The following is a 16,777-nucleotide window of genomic DNA, read 5'->3' on the forward strand; positions in this document are numbered from 1 at the left end:
AAACGCCTAATAACACTTAAGCCAGTTAAAATTTTTTGCTTAAACTCCGTGACTACGTTCAAGATTGTCACGCTTACCGCTAAACTTCCACTGGGTAGGGAATAATTGTACTTTTCAGCCAGTGATGCAAATTACGTAGATTTACGGCATTCGACATTTTCTATGGATTTATGAAATTTATTTCCTTTCACAAAAATTTACGGAGTTAGGAAAACTCAATTTGTATGAATTTGTTTTAGGTTTGAACTAGAAAATTACGTGTTTTTGTTTTGCTGCGTCGTTTTCGTTCTAGCGAATACGTTATAAATTTAAAATTTCATTTTTAAAAAGTGTTAATTTGAAAGTACATATGTGATGTTGAAAAGTGCATTAAGTAAAAAATTTCAAATTCCCATCCGTTGCAGCGTAGCTACGCTCAGCTAAGTTTATTTTCCTTTTCGTTCCTCTGTCCTCGATAGGAAATATCCATCGAATTCAAGGCGATTATTTCAAGACTTACTAAATACATGTCTATCGTGTATTGCACTACTGCTTGATTGAAAGTTTCAGTACATTATCAATGGTGTATATTTGCAACGATAATGTATTGGAGCGGGGCTTATCATGTCTGAAAATAGCTTCGGAATGCTTGCGTTTTTGAAATGGGCTATTGTAGCAATGATAGAGCTGTCACCTTCTAACTCCCGGGTTCAAGCTTCTTGGCTTTCATAAGAAATGATTAGAGGCAGATTTTATCCATAATACCACTGCCAGACAGTGGGAGTTAGGCCAAGTGCGAATCTTCATTCTAATCTACGAAAATCTGAAGACTGTTTTGAATAATATGTTTAGGTAATGGGCAGCAACAACGGACAGATAAACTACTTACAGCTTCTATTTATTAAATGTTTATATAACGATTGCCAGCAACGCCGGCTGGGCGTATCCTATGGCTCACCCTCCGTACTAACAAAAATTCACCCTTCCCGTGACACTTATGAGGGGTCGTAGAGTTCTCTGCATCTCTCTTAAGTAAGTGTCGGACTAACATTACTCCCCTTTCCCCACCACATGCAAGAACGTGGCCAGGACAGCTCTGGTCTGTTGGAGGGAGACACATCCTTTATCTAAGAGGTAGCAATTAATCACAAATTACTATCTAATAGCAACGGATGAAGGTGAATCTCCTTCTTAACAACAGTTTGGAGCTCGTACCACCTACGACATTGTGCAACCTGGTAAATATATACTATGCTATGCTAAGTTATTTGTTCTAGGTTTGAACTGAAAAAAGTAGAAGGGTCTGTGCCTATGGGCACGAATGGGAGCTTGACGTAGGACCGCTAGGACACGGAACAAATGTGAAGAAAATTTAGTTCCTCTAATTGATCGATCATAACTCTTTCCGTTTTTGATTTGTAGGCATACCAAATTTGTAGTATTTTTTTTTTTCAAAGAGAAAGTTGATGAAGAGAATCGATCCAAATCACTTGCACCCCTGCTTCCAAGTTTGGTTACAAGATTACAACTCTAGAGAGCATTTTGTGTGGTCGTTGGGGGCATGTGGTTCTGAATATGCACCAACAGGCAGATAAATACTATTCTAACTTTTTACTGTAATAAGCTTGTTGGCCCAGAAAAGGGCCGTTTTGTTGCCAAAGTTGGTGATGATTTAACCTCCGAAACTGTACAGAGTTCGTCTGTCTCTTCAAAGCGTAGACGACATCGATGGCCGCTTACGCTTGGCGTGATCAGTATAGGTGACAGCATCACGGATCACATTTTCCAAGAACACCTTCAGCACACCTCGTGTTTTCTCGTAGATCAGACCGGAGACACATTTGACTGCGAGCCAGACGACTGCTTTTGCTACTTCTGCTGCCTGCTCACCACGGCGTCCGAAGCGAAAATGAGTTGAGGCTAGACAGCAGCGTTGTTTTATATCTTTTCAGGTTAAAACATAATTATGTGCAACCAAGTGGTACTTGATTATGACGACTGCGTTTGCGAACAACGTTTATTTCATGAAAACAGTCAACAGATTATCACTTTTTATTTGTACTTTGGATAATGCTTGACATTACCACTTTTTCAATAGTTTCTTGTTGGAAATCATCAGTTGCGTAGATCGATCGATAATCGATTGGTGATAAAATTATTGAAATTGATCCAGGGGCAGCTGAGCTATTAATGTTCAAAATCTTTCATAATTTTGTTTCATCTTCCATTTTCGGATTTTCACAAAGTGTACCCCAGTATAGAAATTAAAGACGTAGTCCTACGTCAAAATATACTGTTATTATTAATGATATTGTCAACAAATATTGACGTCTTTTTGTTGACAACATCATTAGCTTCCGAAAACGTTCACTAGGAGCGCTGTAATAAACAAAAGAGCTTGTTCCATTACTAAGTCGGTCATGATTCATTAGAAGTCATTTCTCCCTTTTTGGAGATTACTCTTTCTATATAACATGAGCTGTTCTTTGACAGATAGACTCGATTAATCAGGGGAATTTAATGTCATAGAACACCTTCAATCCAACTCTGTGCCGTTCTCTGGAGTTTTTAAGGTCATTTGGACTTAAATACAGGATGAACTGAACTCTGCAAACCTTCCCTCACAACTCATCAGGAGCAATCATGAAGGTAAAAAAATGAAATCTTCTGAGCTGAGTTTTTGAGATCCACTACTGGTGGAGTCTATTCAATTTTTTGTCCACTTAGGAGAACCAACAAGTTCTCCTAAATGGTCAATTTTGTTCTATTAGTTTATCGAACGGATTGAAGTTCTTTAGGCATTTATTCAATTAAGTTGGAGAATACTTTGATCATAGAGGTAACTCTAAGACAAGAAGGTCCCGAAATAACGTGCTCAACTTTTTGGCTCAGCTCTGGTACTCTCTTCGGTCCCAAGCTAATCGATTCACGCCTCGAAACATAGGAAAAACCAATAACCCCTCATTTTATCTGTCAAACTTTCATAGCGAATCAAAACAAACATTGCGTAGTACTAGAATTTCGACTAGAATAGGGTACGTTAATCGTTTGCTTGGGACCAATAGGTTACTAAAGTGGTGAGCCAATTTAAAATCGTTAGTTTCGTATTGATTGTTGCTTTGATTTAATGTAATAACTGAGTGGGAGTAGTGGTGTAAGCGGTCACAGTAGTCGACGTATTTTCTGTGATAATCAGTTACCTTTCCTTCTGACAAGCTATCAAAAGACAGTACCAAACTAAATTGTCAAATGACATGGCTCTCATACGACCGTGCCGCCGAGGAATGTTACGCATTCGTGTTGGTATTTTTTTATCATTATGAGAGCCGCTCATGTCGTGCTTGTAACAATTATCAATATAATATGTAAAGATAAGCGAGAGGAAACATGGCTGATCAGAAATAATTGAAATATACACAAAATAGAAGAATTAGAACGAAATCAATGAATTTTGGAAATGGATCCTGATTTGGTCTAGGGGTCTACAAAACACTTTGTGGGTGGGCTACAATGACAGTTTTGTTGAACCTCGGAAAAGGAGAAATAGCACTTCCAAGACCTTGAGGCCTTAGACATCTTTCACTAGATTAATTTCTATTGCCAACATAGATCAAAAATGATTTATTATATTTTTCGGCTGGTACGTATGGAGATTTCTTTTATATGGCTTTCTCAGTCTAGGGTAATCCAAACAGTTAGTTTTGCATTTCCCGACGTTCCGGCCGTTTATTGTGGCTTTTTTCCTAGGGTTAAACAGTCTAAAGTCTGGAGCGCGCAAAAATTGGTCAACTTCAAATTGGTGTATTTCTGTTAAAAATGCATAAAATAACCTGAAATGCTGCATTTGGAAGTTGAGTGTACACACTTACATTTTTTCGCCGAGATTCCAACAGCCGAGCAGTTCTGCAATTTATTTTGTTGAGATTCAGTAAAACAATTGCCGAGACTCAGCTAACAAATAAAATTTTGCTGAGATATCAGCTAACAAAAAGATATTTTGCAGAGATATCAGCAAAAGTAAATGCCGAGGTAATCGGCTGTTGGAGATTTTACCGAGCTAGATTGAGTGTGTATATACAATGGTTGCTATGATGAGTTTTCACCGTTTGCTCTCCAGTTTTCAAAATGACGTCCAAGCAAGAGGAGCAGCGTGTAATCCAACGTTCTCACACGCCAAGTTGGCAAAATTGTTGGATGTGGCCAAATCGACCGTGAAAAACTTTTTGAAAGTGTTTTGGGAGCGTCTGTGGACCGCCAGGAAGCCTGAAAGCGGCGGCAATCGTAATCCGGACGTGACAACGACGACGAAGAAGGTGGCGGTAAAATATAAGCGGAATCCTAACCTCTCCATCCGGGACGTCGCTGGTACGCTCAATGTCTCCCATACTACTGTGCAGCGGGCCAAGAAACGAGCCGGGTTGTCGACGTTTAAGAAGGTGAAGGTGGCGAACCGAGATTAGAAACAAAACACGTCGGCAAAGCAGCGGTCTCGAAAGCTGTACACGAATCTGCTCACAAAGTTCGACCAACAATCAATAAGAAACTATCGATTTGAAATTGGCTAACTACTTGTCTAGCCTATAGGTCCCAAGTAAATCGATTAATGTACCCCATTCTAGTTGGTTGGTTGTCTTTATTAAGGAGATTTTCAGCCAGACGCTGGTTCATCTCCGGCTCATTCTAGTTGAAATTCTAGTATAACACTATGTTTGTTTTGATTCGCTATGAAAGTTTGACAGATAAAATGAGGGGTTCGTGGATTTTCCCATGTTTCGAGGGGTGCATCGATTAGCTTGGGACCGAAGATAGTACCAGAGCTGAGCCAAAAAGCACGAGCACTTTTCGTCGGGACCTACTAGTCTTAGAGTTACCTCTATGGTTCGACTGTGTCGTCATGGAAGACGAAACTTATGTGAAGGCGGATTTCAAGCAGCTCCTGGAACAGGAGTTTCATACCGCATCTGAAAAAGGGAAGGTGGCTGAAATTTTCAAAACCATCAAACTATCGAAGTTCCCTAGGGGCATCCCACTCTAAACTTTATATTTCTCGCGTAATACTCAGAAAGTTCTTACAAATACCTAAGATACCTGGAAATACTTAAAAATACTTAACCTATATTTTGTATTATGTTGTTACCACCGTTGCTAAACACATTTTAGTTGTTTATTTATCAGATTTCGTCAAGGATTTTGTGTGAATATTTGAAAACGGCAGTGTTTAAGCTTTAACAGCTATTTTAAATATTTCTTTTTGTTTTGTAGGCATCAAGATACGGTCTTCGAATAAGAGAAGATCATTGCAAAAATGATTCACCTATAAATTAAAGAGGAGAAGAATCGTTAACGGTGGAAAAAAAAACAGCTGATTATTTCTCCAATTTAGAAACGAATTGCATCATTTTCGCATTATACCTGCACTATTAAATATGTCACACTGCGCATTTAGCATGATCCGTTCGACATGTTACAGGAAGAAGTCAGGTCGACAATCATGGAACCTTTCCCTTCGTTGTTCGTTTGGTTTTATCGACCGTTGCGTTATAAGATTAGGTACTTTTCGACCGTTATCATTTGACCATGTAACACTAACTTAAGACTCTTAAAACTATCGAAGAAGTTGTGAAGGTTTTCCACGCCATTGTACTTTTTGCCGAGCTTGTGGCATCTGGAGAGTCGTATCTTGTAGCTTCCCATCGAATGTGTTTATTCTTACGTAAAGTGCCATAACTCTGCGCAGGCCTAATTCCGGGCTGTTTTGAAAATTTCTAAAATAATTAGATATTGTATATAATTTGAATCTTTTTGAACATGATGGTAGGTATTAACTACTTGTGCATGGTAAAAATATACATTTAGATAAACTGTAAAATACTGCAAAATTTTGGCGAAATGCACGGAATTAGGTACTGCGCAGAATTATGGCACTTTGCCGTACATAGTAAACATGTTGTAAATATGAAATACATTTCCTCTGACTTGGAACCATCAATTCTCATCTGTTAAACCATTATTAGAGCTGGACATGATTGATAAGCCATATCTGCTATGTGTTGATGTCGAATCATTTTTTTCATTGATTCTATCAGCTAACAGCTACATTTTTTTTAACTATTTCGTTTACTAGGTTCAGTCGTGTGTGACACTTTGCGGAGCCAAAAATCAGTAATGTTTGAGTTTAAATTTTAAACAGCAGTAGTTCTAGGTTAGTATTGGGTACCAATTACTCGTGGTGGGCTCGAGATTGATGGGTAGCAATTTCCATTGGAAAGAGCTAGGTAGGAGACTGGTTTCTGAAGCCTCCTTCAGATACTACTCTCGGACGGTTGACCAAATCCTCGCTGGGCAGGGGCAAGTAGCACAGAAACAGGAGGATGATAAGACTGGGACACAATGGCTGAAAATTGTTTGGAAGATGGTCACATCAAACTCCAACATCAGACAAACAAAGGAATTCGTAGATCACCTGCATGTAGGGAAGATCACGGGTTCCCAATATGTACATCTCTTACTTCACGGAAGGGTTGTCTACCTCGGGCAAACAGCAACAATTGTAAAACTTAAATTTAATCAATTTATTTTAACACATGACATGTGAATAAATAAGTATCGATTGTTTAATGTTTTAAACAAAAACAACCAACCAATTAGCTTCTTTTATGTGTCGCGTTCTGGAACGATCGAGCTGTATAAGTCTCGCATGAAACGCTTCGATTCAACCGGGATAATCTATTTGCCACTACGGATCAGAATGATAACGATGCTAGTGTTTTTGCAATCCTAAATCACCAGAACCTTGTCGTTGGTGGTTCCACTGGGCAGTTTATGTTCAAATGAAAACATCAACTACTAGCTAAGTGTTAATTAAACTACTTTATCAGTCTAAATTAACTCCATTTTCCGATGTTCCCCGAAAAGCGTATTGCAATCAGTACAATTTTCTACTGCAAAAGGTTCGCTTCATCGTCGTAGTTCGACAGGCAAATGCGCAGCGTAACCCTGGTATCCTTAACCTGTATAGGCATAGCCAAGAACTTATTCTTGTCCATACTTGCACAGCTTGTGCTAACACTCTTGGTTACATTCTTGGGTCTGCCATATCAATTAACGGTTCCTTATTTACTTGGGAATCTATAAAATTGACGGGGCTTACAACAACAACAACAAAAAACTCTCTACGATGGAAATTATGCAAGATGAAAAATACTTAAAAATACTAAAGAATACTTATGAGAGATTTAAACATATTTAATGTATACTAGTACTAAAGTTTAGAGTGGGATGCCCCTAGGAAGTTCCCGAAAAAATATCTCGTCTGGCAGGCCATATGCACGTGTGGTCTAAAAAGCTGCATTTTCATTACTACGGAAACCATCAATCTGCGTCTGCTACCATTCCTAAAGCAACATAATAGACCTGTGCTGTTCTAGCCGGACTTGGCGAGCTGCCACTATGGGAAAAAAAAGGCAATCGAGTGGTACGATGCGAACAACGTGGTTGTGGTACCCAAAGACAACAACCCTCCCAACAGCCCAGAACTCCGCCCTATCGAACGGTATTGGGCCTTGGTCAAACGGAATCTCAATTTAACTAATAAATACATGGAAAACGAGCAGCAGTTTAAATCTAACTGGCGTTCAGCGGCGAATAAGGTGCAAAATTTAATGGAAGGGGTTAAGCGGAAGGCACGGCAGTTCGGATTTGGCAAACCAAAAGAATTAACGAACATTTTTTCCTTTAAATATTTGAATTGAACTACCAATTGAAAAATAAGAAAATTTTTGTGATATGAATTTTGACTGAAAGAAACGATTTTTTTGTTGGTCAATTTTTGCGCGTTTCAGTCTTTACTGTTTAACCCTTGAAAAAGGCCACAATAAACGGCCGAAACGTCGGGAAATGCAAAACTAACTGTTTGGATTACCCTAGACTGAGAACGCCATATAAAAGAAATATAGATCAAAGTTCACCCAAAAAGCAGCTCATGATTCCGTACCGAATCTGAATTATTCCATGGGACTTCGAATTCGAAGTACCTCAAACCTGCTCACCTTACCAGTCAGGCTAAAGCCTAAGTGGTTTTCTTCTGTATTATTTGCAACGATTGTTTGTAAGGGCGGTTTTTCTCGCCATAGGACCATGGTGCATAACTTTGTTTAGAGCCCCACGATGGAACGAGGACGATGATCAGCCACCATTGAAATGGGAAACAGACGCTCGGATAGGTTGCCTCCACCAGCATACGACAAAGGTCCCACCGGGGTTGGTTACCCGATCATTCATATGATTACTCGTACCCCTGTCGGCACCACTGCGATGTATACCTATAGTGAAAAAAATGTCTGGACAAGAGAGTAAGGACCAAATTGGGGTCTATTTTATACCTGTCCAGCCGTTTACCAGGCCTCAAATCTGACATCATTGCATTGCATTGCATTAGCAAGTAAAATTATATGTTTTTCCCCATTTGACCAGCTTCCCAATTTTGGTGGCTGATTGTGTTACGGTACTGTACTGAAATTTACACACTCTTTGAGCATGAGAAACCATGTATCGCCGACAGGTGGATTCATCTATGTAGGTTAATTCAAGAATGTTCGCAGTAATTAGGCTGCCAGTAATGCACAAACTACCATTTGATAACAAGTAAATGCACCATCAGTCTAACGAACACAGCCTTACGGCTACGGTTGCTGCCAATATTTATTACCATCTGTATTAAGTTCTTTTTTTTCGACCGTCTATTTACACTTCCTCTTATCAACTATCTTTTCAGGGTCACCGTGGAATCTTACGTCGTGTGCGTCAGTCAGTGCCCTGGAACTTCGGGGCAGTTAGAGTAGTTTTCAATCTCTTCCGTAAATCGGAAATCGCTCCCGGACATTGGAACCAAACGGGCAACCAAATACGACGTCACCAAATGCAGCGGCAAATTAAGCATCCCACTAGCAGTAGCAAACTATGTGATAATTACCGTCGTTGGCATCACCACGTTCTTCCCTGTGACTGTGATACGGCGTTAGCCGCGAGTTAAGATACTTTTTTTGTTTGTGACTGAATACTAGTGTTTTGTGTAGTAATCATACAACAACAACAACAACAACGAGACGTATGTAGTTGCTGCTGTTTGCACCATTATAAAGAAATCGTGTTTTTCGGTAGTTGGAGCGGTTGTTGTTTAAGGTGTAATCGCGTAGAGCAAGTTAGCTAAGGTGCGAAAACAACGGCGGCGTCATGAAAGTGGGCAAACATGTCGACTGGCTGCAAATACGAGCCCTGCTCCGGAAGGACTACCTCATCCGGATACGACAGCCAGTGAGTATTGATCGATATTCGTTGAGGGTGGACAAATTCCAATTTGAGTTTAATTAGTAGCCATGACCTTAAAGAGGTCGCATTATTGGATGATACACTGTAGATTGCAGTAATTGCTAAGAACTTTCTTCACCACGCATCGTTAGATTGATTAATAGCAGTATAAATGCCAAGCCGTCACTTTGATTAACTGGCACAGTTTTGCTATCAATGTTACGTTGCTTGCTAATTAAATGGGCTGAAAAATTGGTACGTGGGAAGTGCGTACATGAAACAGTTGAAGCTTGACTTTTGACTTTTTGGCTTTGGATTAAGAGATAGTTAGTTGGTAGCAGCTAGTCACTATCTAAAAATAGCATCATGATCTACAACGTGGGGTGTTCAAGAAATTTTAACAGAAAGTTTTGGAGAGCGCCGATAGGCCACTCTGAATCAATATAACCTTTGATTCTTGCGTTTATTTTTGCTGTGAATCACCCAATCCCAAAATTCCTCAAAATCAAAAAAAAAATCCTTAACAAACTACTGAGCAATTAAAATATTTAAAAAGTTTTAATGGGTCTTATAGAGTTCTATTAAATGATCTTAGGTATACCAGCAAATCTCGTTTAGAAATTTCCCGGATTTTTTCCCGTTTATTATCAAGGAATTTTGGAAATTTTCCCGGATGTGATGTACATTTAAATTAAGCATGAAACCAAATGCTATTGAGCCGAAGAGATCACTACTTTAGATGAGAGTCATTTCTAAGACATCAGGATTTTTCCTGGTTCTTGGATTTGGTTATGCGGCCGAATTCTTCAAAATTTGTCTATGAAAATTCAAATAAAACATTACAGGATTTTGCAATTCACCCATGCAATTCACCTCCGAGATCTACTCTAAATTTTTCTGAAAATCCACTTGGAATTCTCTTTAAAATTATTTTCGTAATTCAATTGAAATTGTGCTCGGGATTTCCTTAAAACTCGTCGCATAATTCCTTTGGTATTATTTTCTCAAAATTCAAATCCCTTGGTGTTTTTCACGGACTCGGGAATTCTCTTTACAATCACCATGGACATTTCCACAGAGCTTCTTAAAGAATCCCACGCATCAATTAAGCTTATCGTTTTCCAAATCCTGCTGCAAACCCAACCCTCTTACCTAACACCGCAGGGATTTCTCGTGGAAGTGCACAGGATTTCTCGGCTTTCATCAAAGCGAGTAATAGCGTATGCGTGATAATGTTTGCACCATTGAGCAATGCCAAAATTAAAAAAAAAAGATTCTCAAAAATTTCGTTTTCGAGTTTTTTTTTTTATTTATTCAAAGGGGGGATGTTTCTCAGAGTCTTCAACTATGTTAATCATCGATCGACTTGCCACTTGCTGCAATTACGGTCTCCACATGCTTTCGGAATGCACGGCAGGTTCTAATAATGTATTCTGAATCCATTTCTCTCCAAGTACGGGTCAATGTTTGTCTGAGGCTTGCTGTACTCGGGTGGCGTTTAGAACAGGCCTTGGCCTTCATGACGCGCCATATTGATTGAGTAATCCAGCGGATTAAGATCGGGGCTGGATGGCGGCCACATATCCTTCGCCCAGAACGGAACATGTTCCTGCAACCACTTCTGAGTGCGGTTCGAGGTGTGGCTCGGAGCCCCATCTTGTTGAAATACAACATTTGGCTTCGGACCGTACTGTTCTTTGATCCACGGAAGAACATACTTACTTAAAATCCCGATGTAGACCTCCGTGTTGACCTTGTCGCCTTCTGGAATGAACACCGGGTCAATTTTTTTTGCCATCGGAAGCCACCAATCCAAACACCATAACGCTAGCAGGATGCTTGGTCAGATACACGTTCTTGTGCTCGTCGGGCACGTCTTTTACCGGAAGAGAACTAATATGCCGGTCGGTTCTGGAATTTGATACGGGATCGATGGTAAACATGCTCTCTTCGGTGAACAAGATTACCGGATTTTTTCGCTTAAGGAACTTCAAGATTTTCTTGCATCGTTCGACTCGTAGCTCCCGGATGCGGTTGGTAATCATGTGAGTTTTTTTCCGTGCCCGCGACTTCGCCCCGCAATCTTCCTTTACGATCTTCCGTGCCGTAAAGTCACTGATCCCGTGTTCCTTTGCCATTTTCCTTATTGAACGCACTGGATTCACCCGAATCTTCCTTTTGATAGCAGCGATAACCCTCGGAACCCGAGCTATCCTCGGACGACCTGTGGCCACCTTCGCGGATAGTTGTCTTTTCTTTTCTCGGTCTAAAACCCTTTTGACGGGCCACCGGGACACTCCCACGGCGATTGAAATGACTTTTTGTGACATTTGCGCGTGGGACAAATCACGAATACACTGCCACTTCGTCATGGTGCAGCAGTCAAACTAAGTAAATCATTTTCTTTTGTACACAGCCTACTACGGTATGAGCTATAGGTTACGTGTATGCAAAGAAAACCAAGGCATTGTATGCACAGGTGAAACGGGAACCTTATTTTGTACGATGATGCAAACATTATCACGCATACGGTATGTCAACACATTCCTACCCATTCCTTTCTTAACCAGCATTCTGACGTTACCGGCGCTGGTATTGCCTAGATGATTGCTAGTCTCAAGCAACGTCTATTGGTTCACTGTGTAATAACAGTTGATCTGGCAATAACGGAGTAGCAACCGTGGGCAATCAAGCAAGAGAAAGCACTTGCGGGTAGGTTTTAAGAATTCATTAAGCACTGTGGCCAGAATAGTCCTCCGGAAGATCCGGTGCATTCGTAAAAGCGGTCAATTATTGAAACTGATGGTGAATATGGCATTTTGGCCAAAATATGGACCCTGGAGGCCACAGACTGTCGTCTGAAAGATCCGGAACATCTGTAAAAGTGGTAAATTCATTAAACTGGTCCTAGAGCTGTGGTGTTTTTTGGGAAAGTAATCATTGATGTGTTGAATATGCAGCATGGATGCCACATACTGGTCTTTCAGAAGATCCGGAACAACCGTAATAGTGGTCAAAACATGAAACTGGTCCTAGGGTGCCGCGTTTTTATGTGAAAGCACAGACAAACAGACGTAACACTTCATTTGGTATCTTCGTTCACGCATTTAACGGTTGATTTGAATATTATCAGTTCCGCGAACTACTCGCCGCAGCGCTGGCATCGGATCACTTTGACGTTTCTATACATTCTATAGAACTTTTATGCAATATTGTTTGCGAGTTAGCGAGCAATCTTGTTTTCCGCGAGAAGCCAGAGAGATGTCGTTACTGAGGTCTTATGTTTTGAGATACTATGTTTTCAAGAAAAACTTGTTCAAAGTGTTACGTCTTAGAGGAAGGACAGCTCCAAGTATCAGCATCAATACCGATGGTGGAAATATTAAATATTTCAATATGTGTGATATTTGCGAATCTTATACTTAGTCTAACAGTTGTTTTTTTGCTTTTGACTATTTTTGGTTTAAAGTATACATTTGACATTCGTTTAATCAAAAATGGATTCCACACAAGAGGTAAATCATTCCTTGATGATCTTGTTGGCCACTGCACCGAAATCCTCTCCTTGTTCTCCGTTACCAGGAAATAGTTAATAATTTCCACGAATTCTTCATCGTCTGCGAACTTATGTGCTGTCCTCCAATGGAACGGGAATCGACTGACTACGCTAACCCTGTAAACGAAGTCCTAGAGTGATGGTTCCGTGGTCGTATTACGCTAGCTTCGCCATGAGCCTGCAAATTGGAGAGATTTGCTGCTGGGGGAACATCCAGAGCCGTTTTTATCATCAAAAGCCGAAATCGATCAGAACTATCGATAACGAAAATCTAGGCAACAATAAAGACAAACAGAAAGCTGCAGTAAACATAAACAATCGATGCAACGTCATTGAGTGCATGCGTTAAAGTTACACTGTTATTTTTTTTACTTCGAAGCTTTCCAATTGACACTTAATATCATTAATATTTATACTAAAAACTATAATAACTATATATAATTTACACTAAATATTACTTCAGATCAAGTGTACTTCCCCTAGATTACGTCTCATTTGCTGGTGATTTTTTAGAATAAATTTGGCATTTTGATCAGAATATGGGGTCACAGACTCGTCTTCCGGAAGATCTGGAACATCCGAAGAAAAAGTGGTGAATTCATGAAACTGGTCCTAGAGCTGCGTGTATTTTTTTTTTTTGCGGAAGCGCATTTGTTGTGTTGACCCCTGGGGGCAATATACTGGTCCTATGCAAGATCCGGAACATCCGTAAAAGTGGTCAATTCATGTAACTGACCCTAAAGATGCGCGTTTTTGTTTACGAAAGCACTTGTTTATGTATTGTACAAATTTGGCATTATCGCCAAAATATGCACCCTTAGGGGTCACAGGACGATTCGGAACATTCATAAAAGTGTCCAGTTCATGAAAATTTGTCTAGTACTCCGTGGTTTTTTGCGAATGCGCTTGTTGACATGATGTCAAAATGAATCTGGCACATTATTTTGATATAAGTGTTTTCATTTCCCAGTTTTTTCTAGCTACCCAGGAATTGGGAAACGGTTTCGAAAATGTGTAAAGTAAATGAGAATAAAAGATTTGAAACAACACACACCCCTCATTCTGATCATAAATGGGTTTAAAGTGAAAGTGGAACATCGGCTGGCCTTGAAAGTTGCAGAACTTTCCTGAACTTCATCAGTACTTCCCTAAAATTCAACAGGCCTTCCCTGAACTACGGCAAGACTTCCCTGAACTTCAGTAGGACTTCCCTGTCCATCAGCAGGTCTTTCCTGAACTTGGAATTTTTGCATTGAAGTTTTCAGTAGAATTATAGAATATTCGGTAGAACTACTCTGAACTTCAGCAGAACTTCCCTGACCTTCAACAGGACTTCCCTAAGCTTCGGAAATACTTTCCTGAACTTCGGCAGGCCTTCGCTGAACTTCGGAAGGACTTTCCTGAGCTTCGGCAGGACTTCCCTAAACTTTGGCAGGACTTTCCTGAACTTTGGCAGGACTTTCTTGAAATTCGGCAGAACTTCCCTGAACTTCATCAGTACTTCCCTAAAATTCAGCAGGCCTTCCCTGAACTACGGCAAGACTTCCCTGAACTTCAGTAGGACTTCCTTGTCAATCAGCAGGTCTTTCCTGAACTTGGAATTTTTGCATTGAAGTTTTCAGTAGAATTATAGAATCTTCGGCAGAACTACTCTGAACTTCAGCAGAACTTCCCTGACCTTCAGCAGGACTTCCCTAAGCTTCGGCAATACTTTCCTGAACTTCGGCAGGCCTTCGCTGAACTTCGGAAGGACTTTCCTGAGCTTCGGCAGGACTTCCCTAAACTTTGGCAGGACTTCCCTGAACTTTGGCAGGACTTTCTTGAAATTCGGCAGAACTTCCCTGAACTTCATCAGTACTTCCCTAAAATTCAGCAGGCCTTCCCTGAACTACGGCAAGACTTCCCTGAACTTCAGTAGGACTTCCTTGTCAATCAGCAGGTCTTTCCTGAACTTGGAATTTTTGCATTGAAGTTTTCAGTAGAATTATAGAATCTTCGGCAGAGCTACTCTGAACTTCAGCAGAACTTCCCTGACCTTCAGCAGGACTTCCCTAAGCTTCGGCAATACTTTCCTGAACTTCGGCAGGCCTTCGCTGAACTTCGGAAGGACTTTCCTGAGCTTCGGCAGGACTTCCCTAAACTTTGGTAGGACTTCCCTGAACTTTGGCAGGACTTTCTTGAAATTCGGCAGAACTTCCCTGAACTTCATCAGTACTTCCCTGAAGTTCAGCAGGCCTTCCCTGAACTACGAGAAGTCTTCCCTGAACTTGGAATCTTGGCATTGAAGTGTTCAGTAGAATTATTATAATCATACAATAATATTGGCCTTCCCTGAACGTTGGTTGAACTTCCTTGAAGTTCGACAACACTTCCCTGAACCTTCCTGATTTTCGGCAGAACTTCTCTGAACTTCGGCAGAACTTCTCTGAACTTCAGCAGAACTTCTCTTAACTTCCGCAGAACTTCCCTGACCTTCAGCAAGACTTTCCTGAATTTCGGAAATACTTCTCTGAACTTCGGAAGGACTTCCCTGAAATTCGGAAGAACATTCGACAGAACTTGCCTGAACTTCATCAGGACTTCCCTGAAGTTCGGCAGGTCTTCTCTGAACTACGGCAAGTCTTCCATGAACTTCAGTATGACTTCTCTGCCCTTCGGGCCTTCCCTGAACTTGGAATCTTATAATTAAAGGTTTTATTTCAGAACTAGAATTATTATTATCAAACAATAATTGTGTTTATGAATATGGTCAAAATTTCAATACTTCTCATTTTTCTCATTTGCAATGCTTGTTGGTATTGGTGCATTTTGAATTTGGGTGTAGTTTGAACGGGTGTGGAGTCAATTTCAACGTAAAAGCATTAACTTTCTCCTTGGCGAATCGGTGTCGAATCCTTATTTCTGATTAATCGCACTAGTTATCGCCTCAAAATTTCAAGCGTACAAATATTAGCTCTAATCTAATCTAATCTAATCTAATCTAATCTAATCTAATCTAATATAATCTAATCTAATCTAATCTATTCTAATCTAATCTAATATAATCTAATCTAATCTAATACAAACGCAGCCAGTACGAGAAAGCATCCTGGAAAATGATTATATTAGATGAGGTCTAATCATTTTTCTTGTCTAATTGATGTTTACAGCATATCTGAGATATGATATAAACATCAATACGGCCAGGCCTACTACTGTATTTGCCGCAAAGATGATTCTTGGAAATGAATGAGAACATTTTTTGAATCTACAGGGGTGGAAGGATACGTGGACATACCGTACCAAACGCTCCGAGTTACTATGTGTAGTTGTGTGTAATGTTTAAATATTTGTGCAATATTGAAGAATCATAAAATAATGCAATGGAAAGATCTTACCGAATTTTCTCCTATGTTGGTAATGGTTCTTTTGCGCTTAAAAGTTTCGTTGGATGCATCCGCTCCTTCTTTATCATGGGGTTTGGGATGCAGTTCCTCGTCATTGCTCGTGGTTATGTGATGGAGATCATTTCTTTGACTAGAAATTGCAAGAATCATCAAAGCAGTGAAGGTTGATGTAAAATAATGCAGCAGCAAATTCTCCTCGAATCGCGATTATTTACGGAGATAAACGGATGGGTCACAAAATACTCCTCTAATCGTGATTTATGCCTTATTTACGGAGATAAACGGACTTAAAGATTTGGAAAAATCAAACACCCCTTTAATCGTAATTTAGGCCTTATTTCTGGAGATAAATGAGTACAAATATTTGGAACACCAAATACCTCTCAAATTTCTATTTATGCCTAATTTACGGAGATAAATTTGTTTAAAGATTTGAAACACCAAACCCCCCAGGATTCTGGTTATAAATGGGTTTAAGGTGAAAGTGGAACTTCGGCAGGCCTTCCCTGAGCTTCGGAAGGACTTTCTTGAACTTCAGCAGGACTTCCCT

General features: G+C 40.1%; 1 protein-coding gene across 3 annotated transcripts in view; it reads left to right on the forward strand.

The window, feature by feature from the left end:
- ldd (lipid droplet defective) overlaps positions 1–16,777 on the forward strand; it is a 96,087-nt gene that overhangs the window by 69,194 nt on the left and 10,116 nt on the right. For all 3 annotated transcript variants that reach the window (XM_065225096.1, XM_065225104.1, XM_065225087.1), the window contains exon 2: positions 8,753–9,291. In XM_065225096.1, the coding sequence (XP_065081168.1) occupies positions 9,211–9,291 (81 nt within the window). In that variant the 5' untranslated portion in view covers positions 8,753–9,210. The remainder of the gene's footprint in view (positions 1–8,752; positions 9,292–16,777) is intronic.

Source organism: Ochlerotatus camptorhynchus, unplaced genomic scaffold, assembly GCF_037179485.1.
Source record: "Ochlerotatus camptorhynchus isolate MF236.1 unplaced genomic scaffold, CSIRO-AGI_Acam_v1.1 ptg000021l, whole genome shotgun sequence".
NCBI lineage: Eukaryota > Metazoa > Arthropoda > Insecta > Diptera > Culicidae > Ochlerotatus > Ochlerotatus camptorhynchus.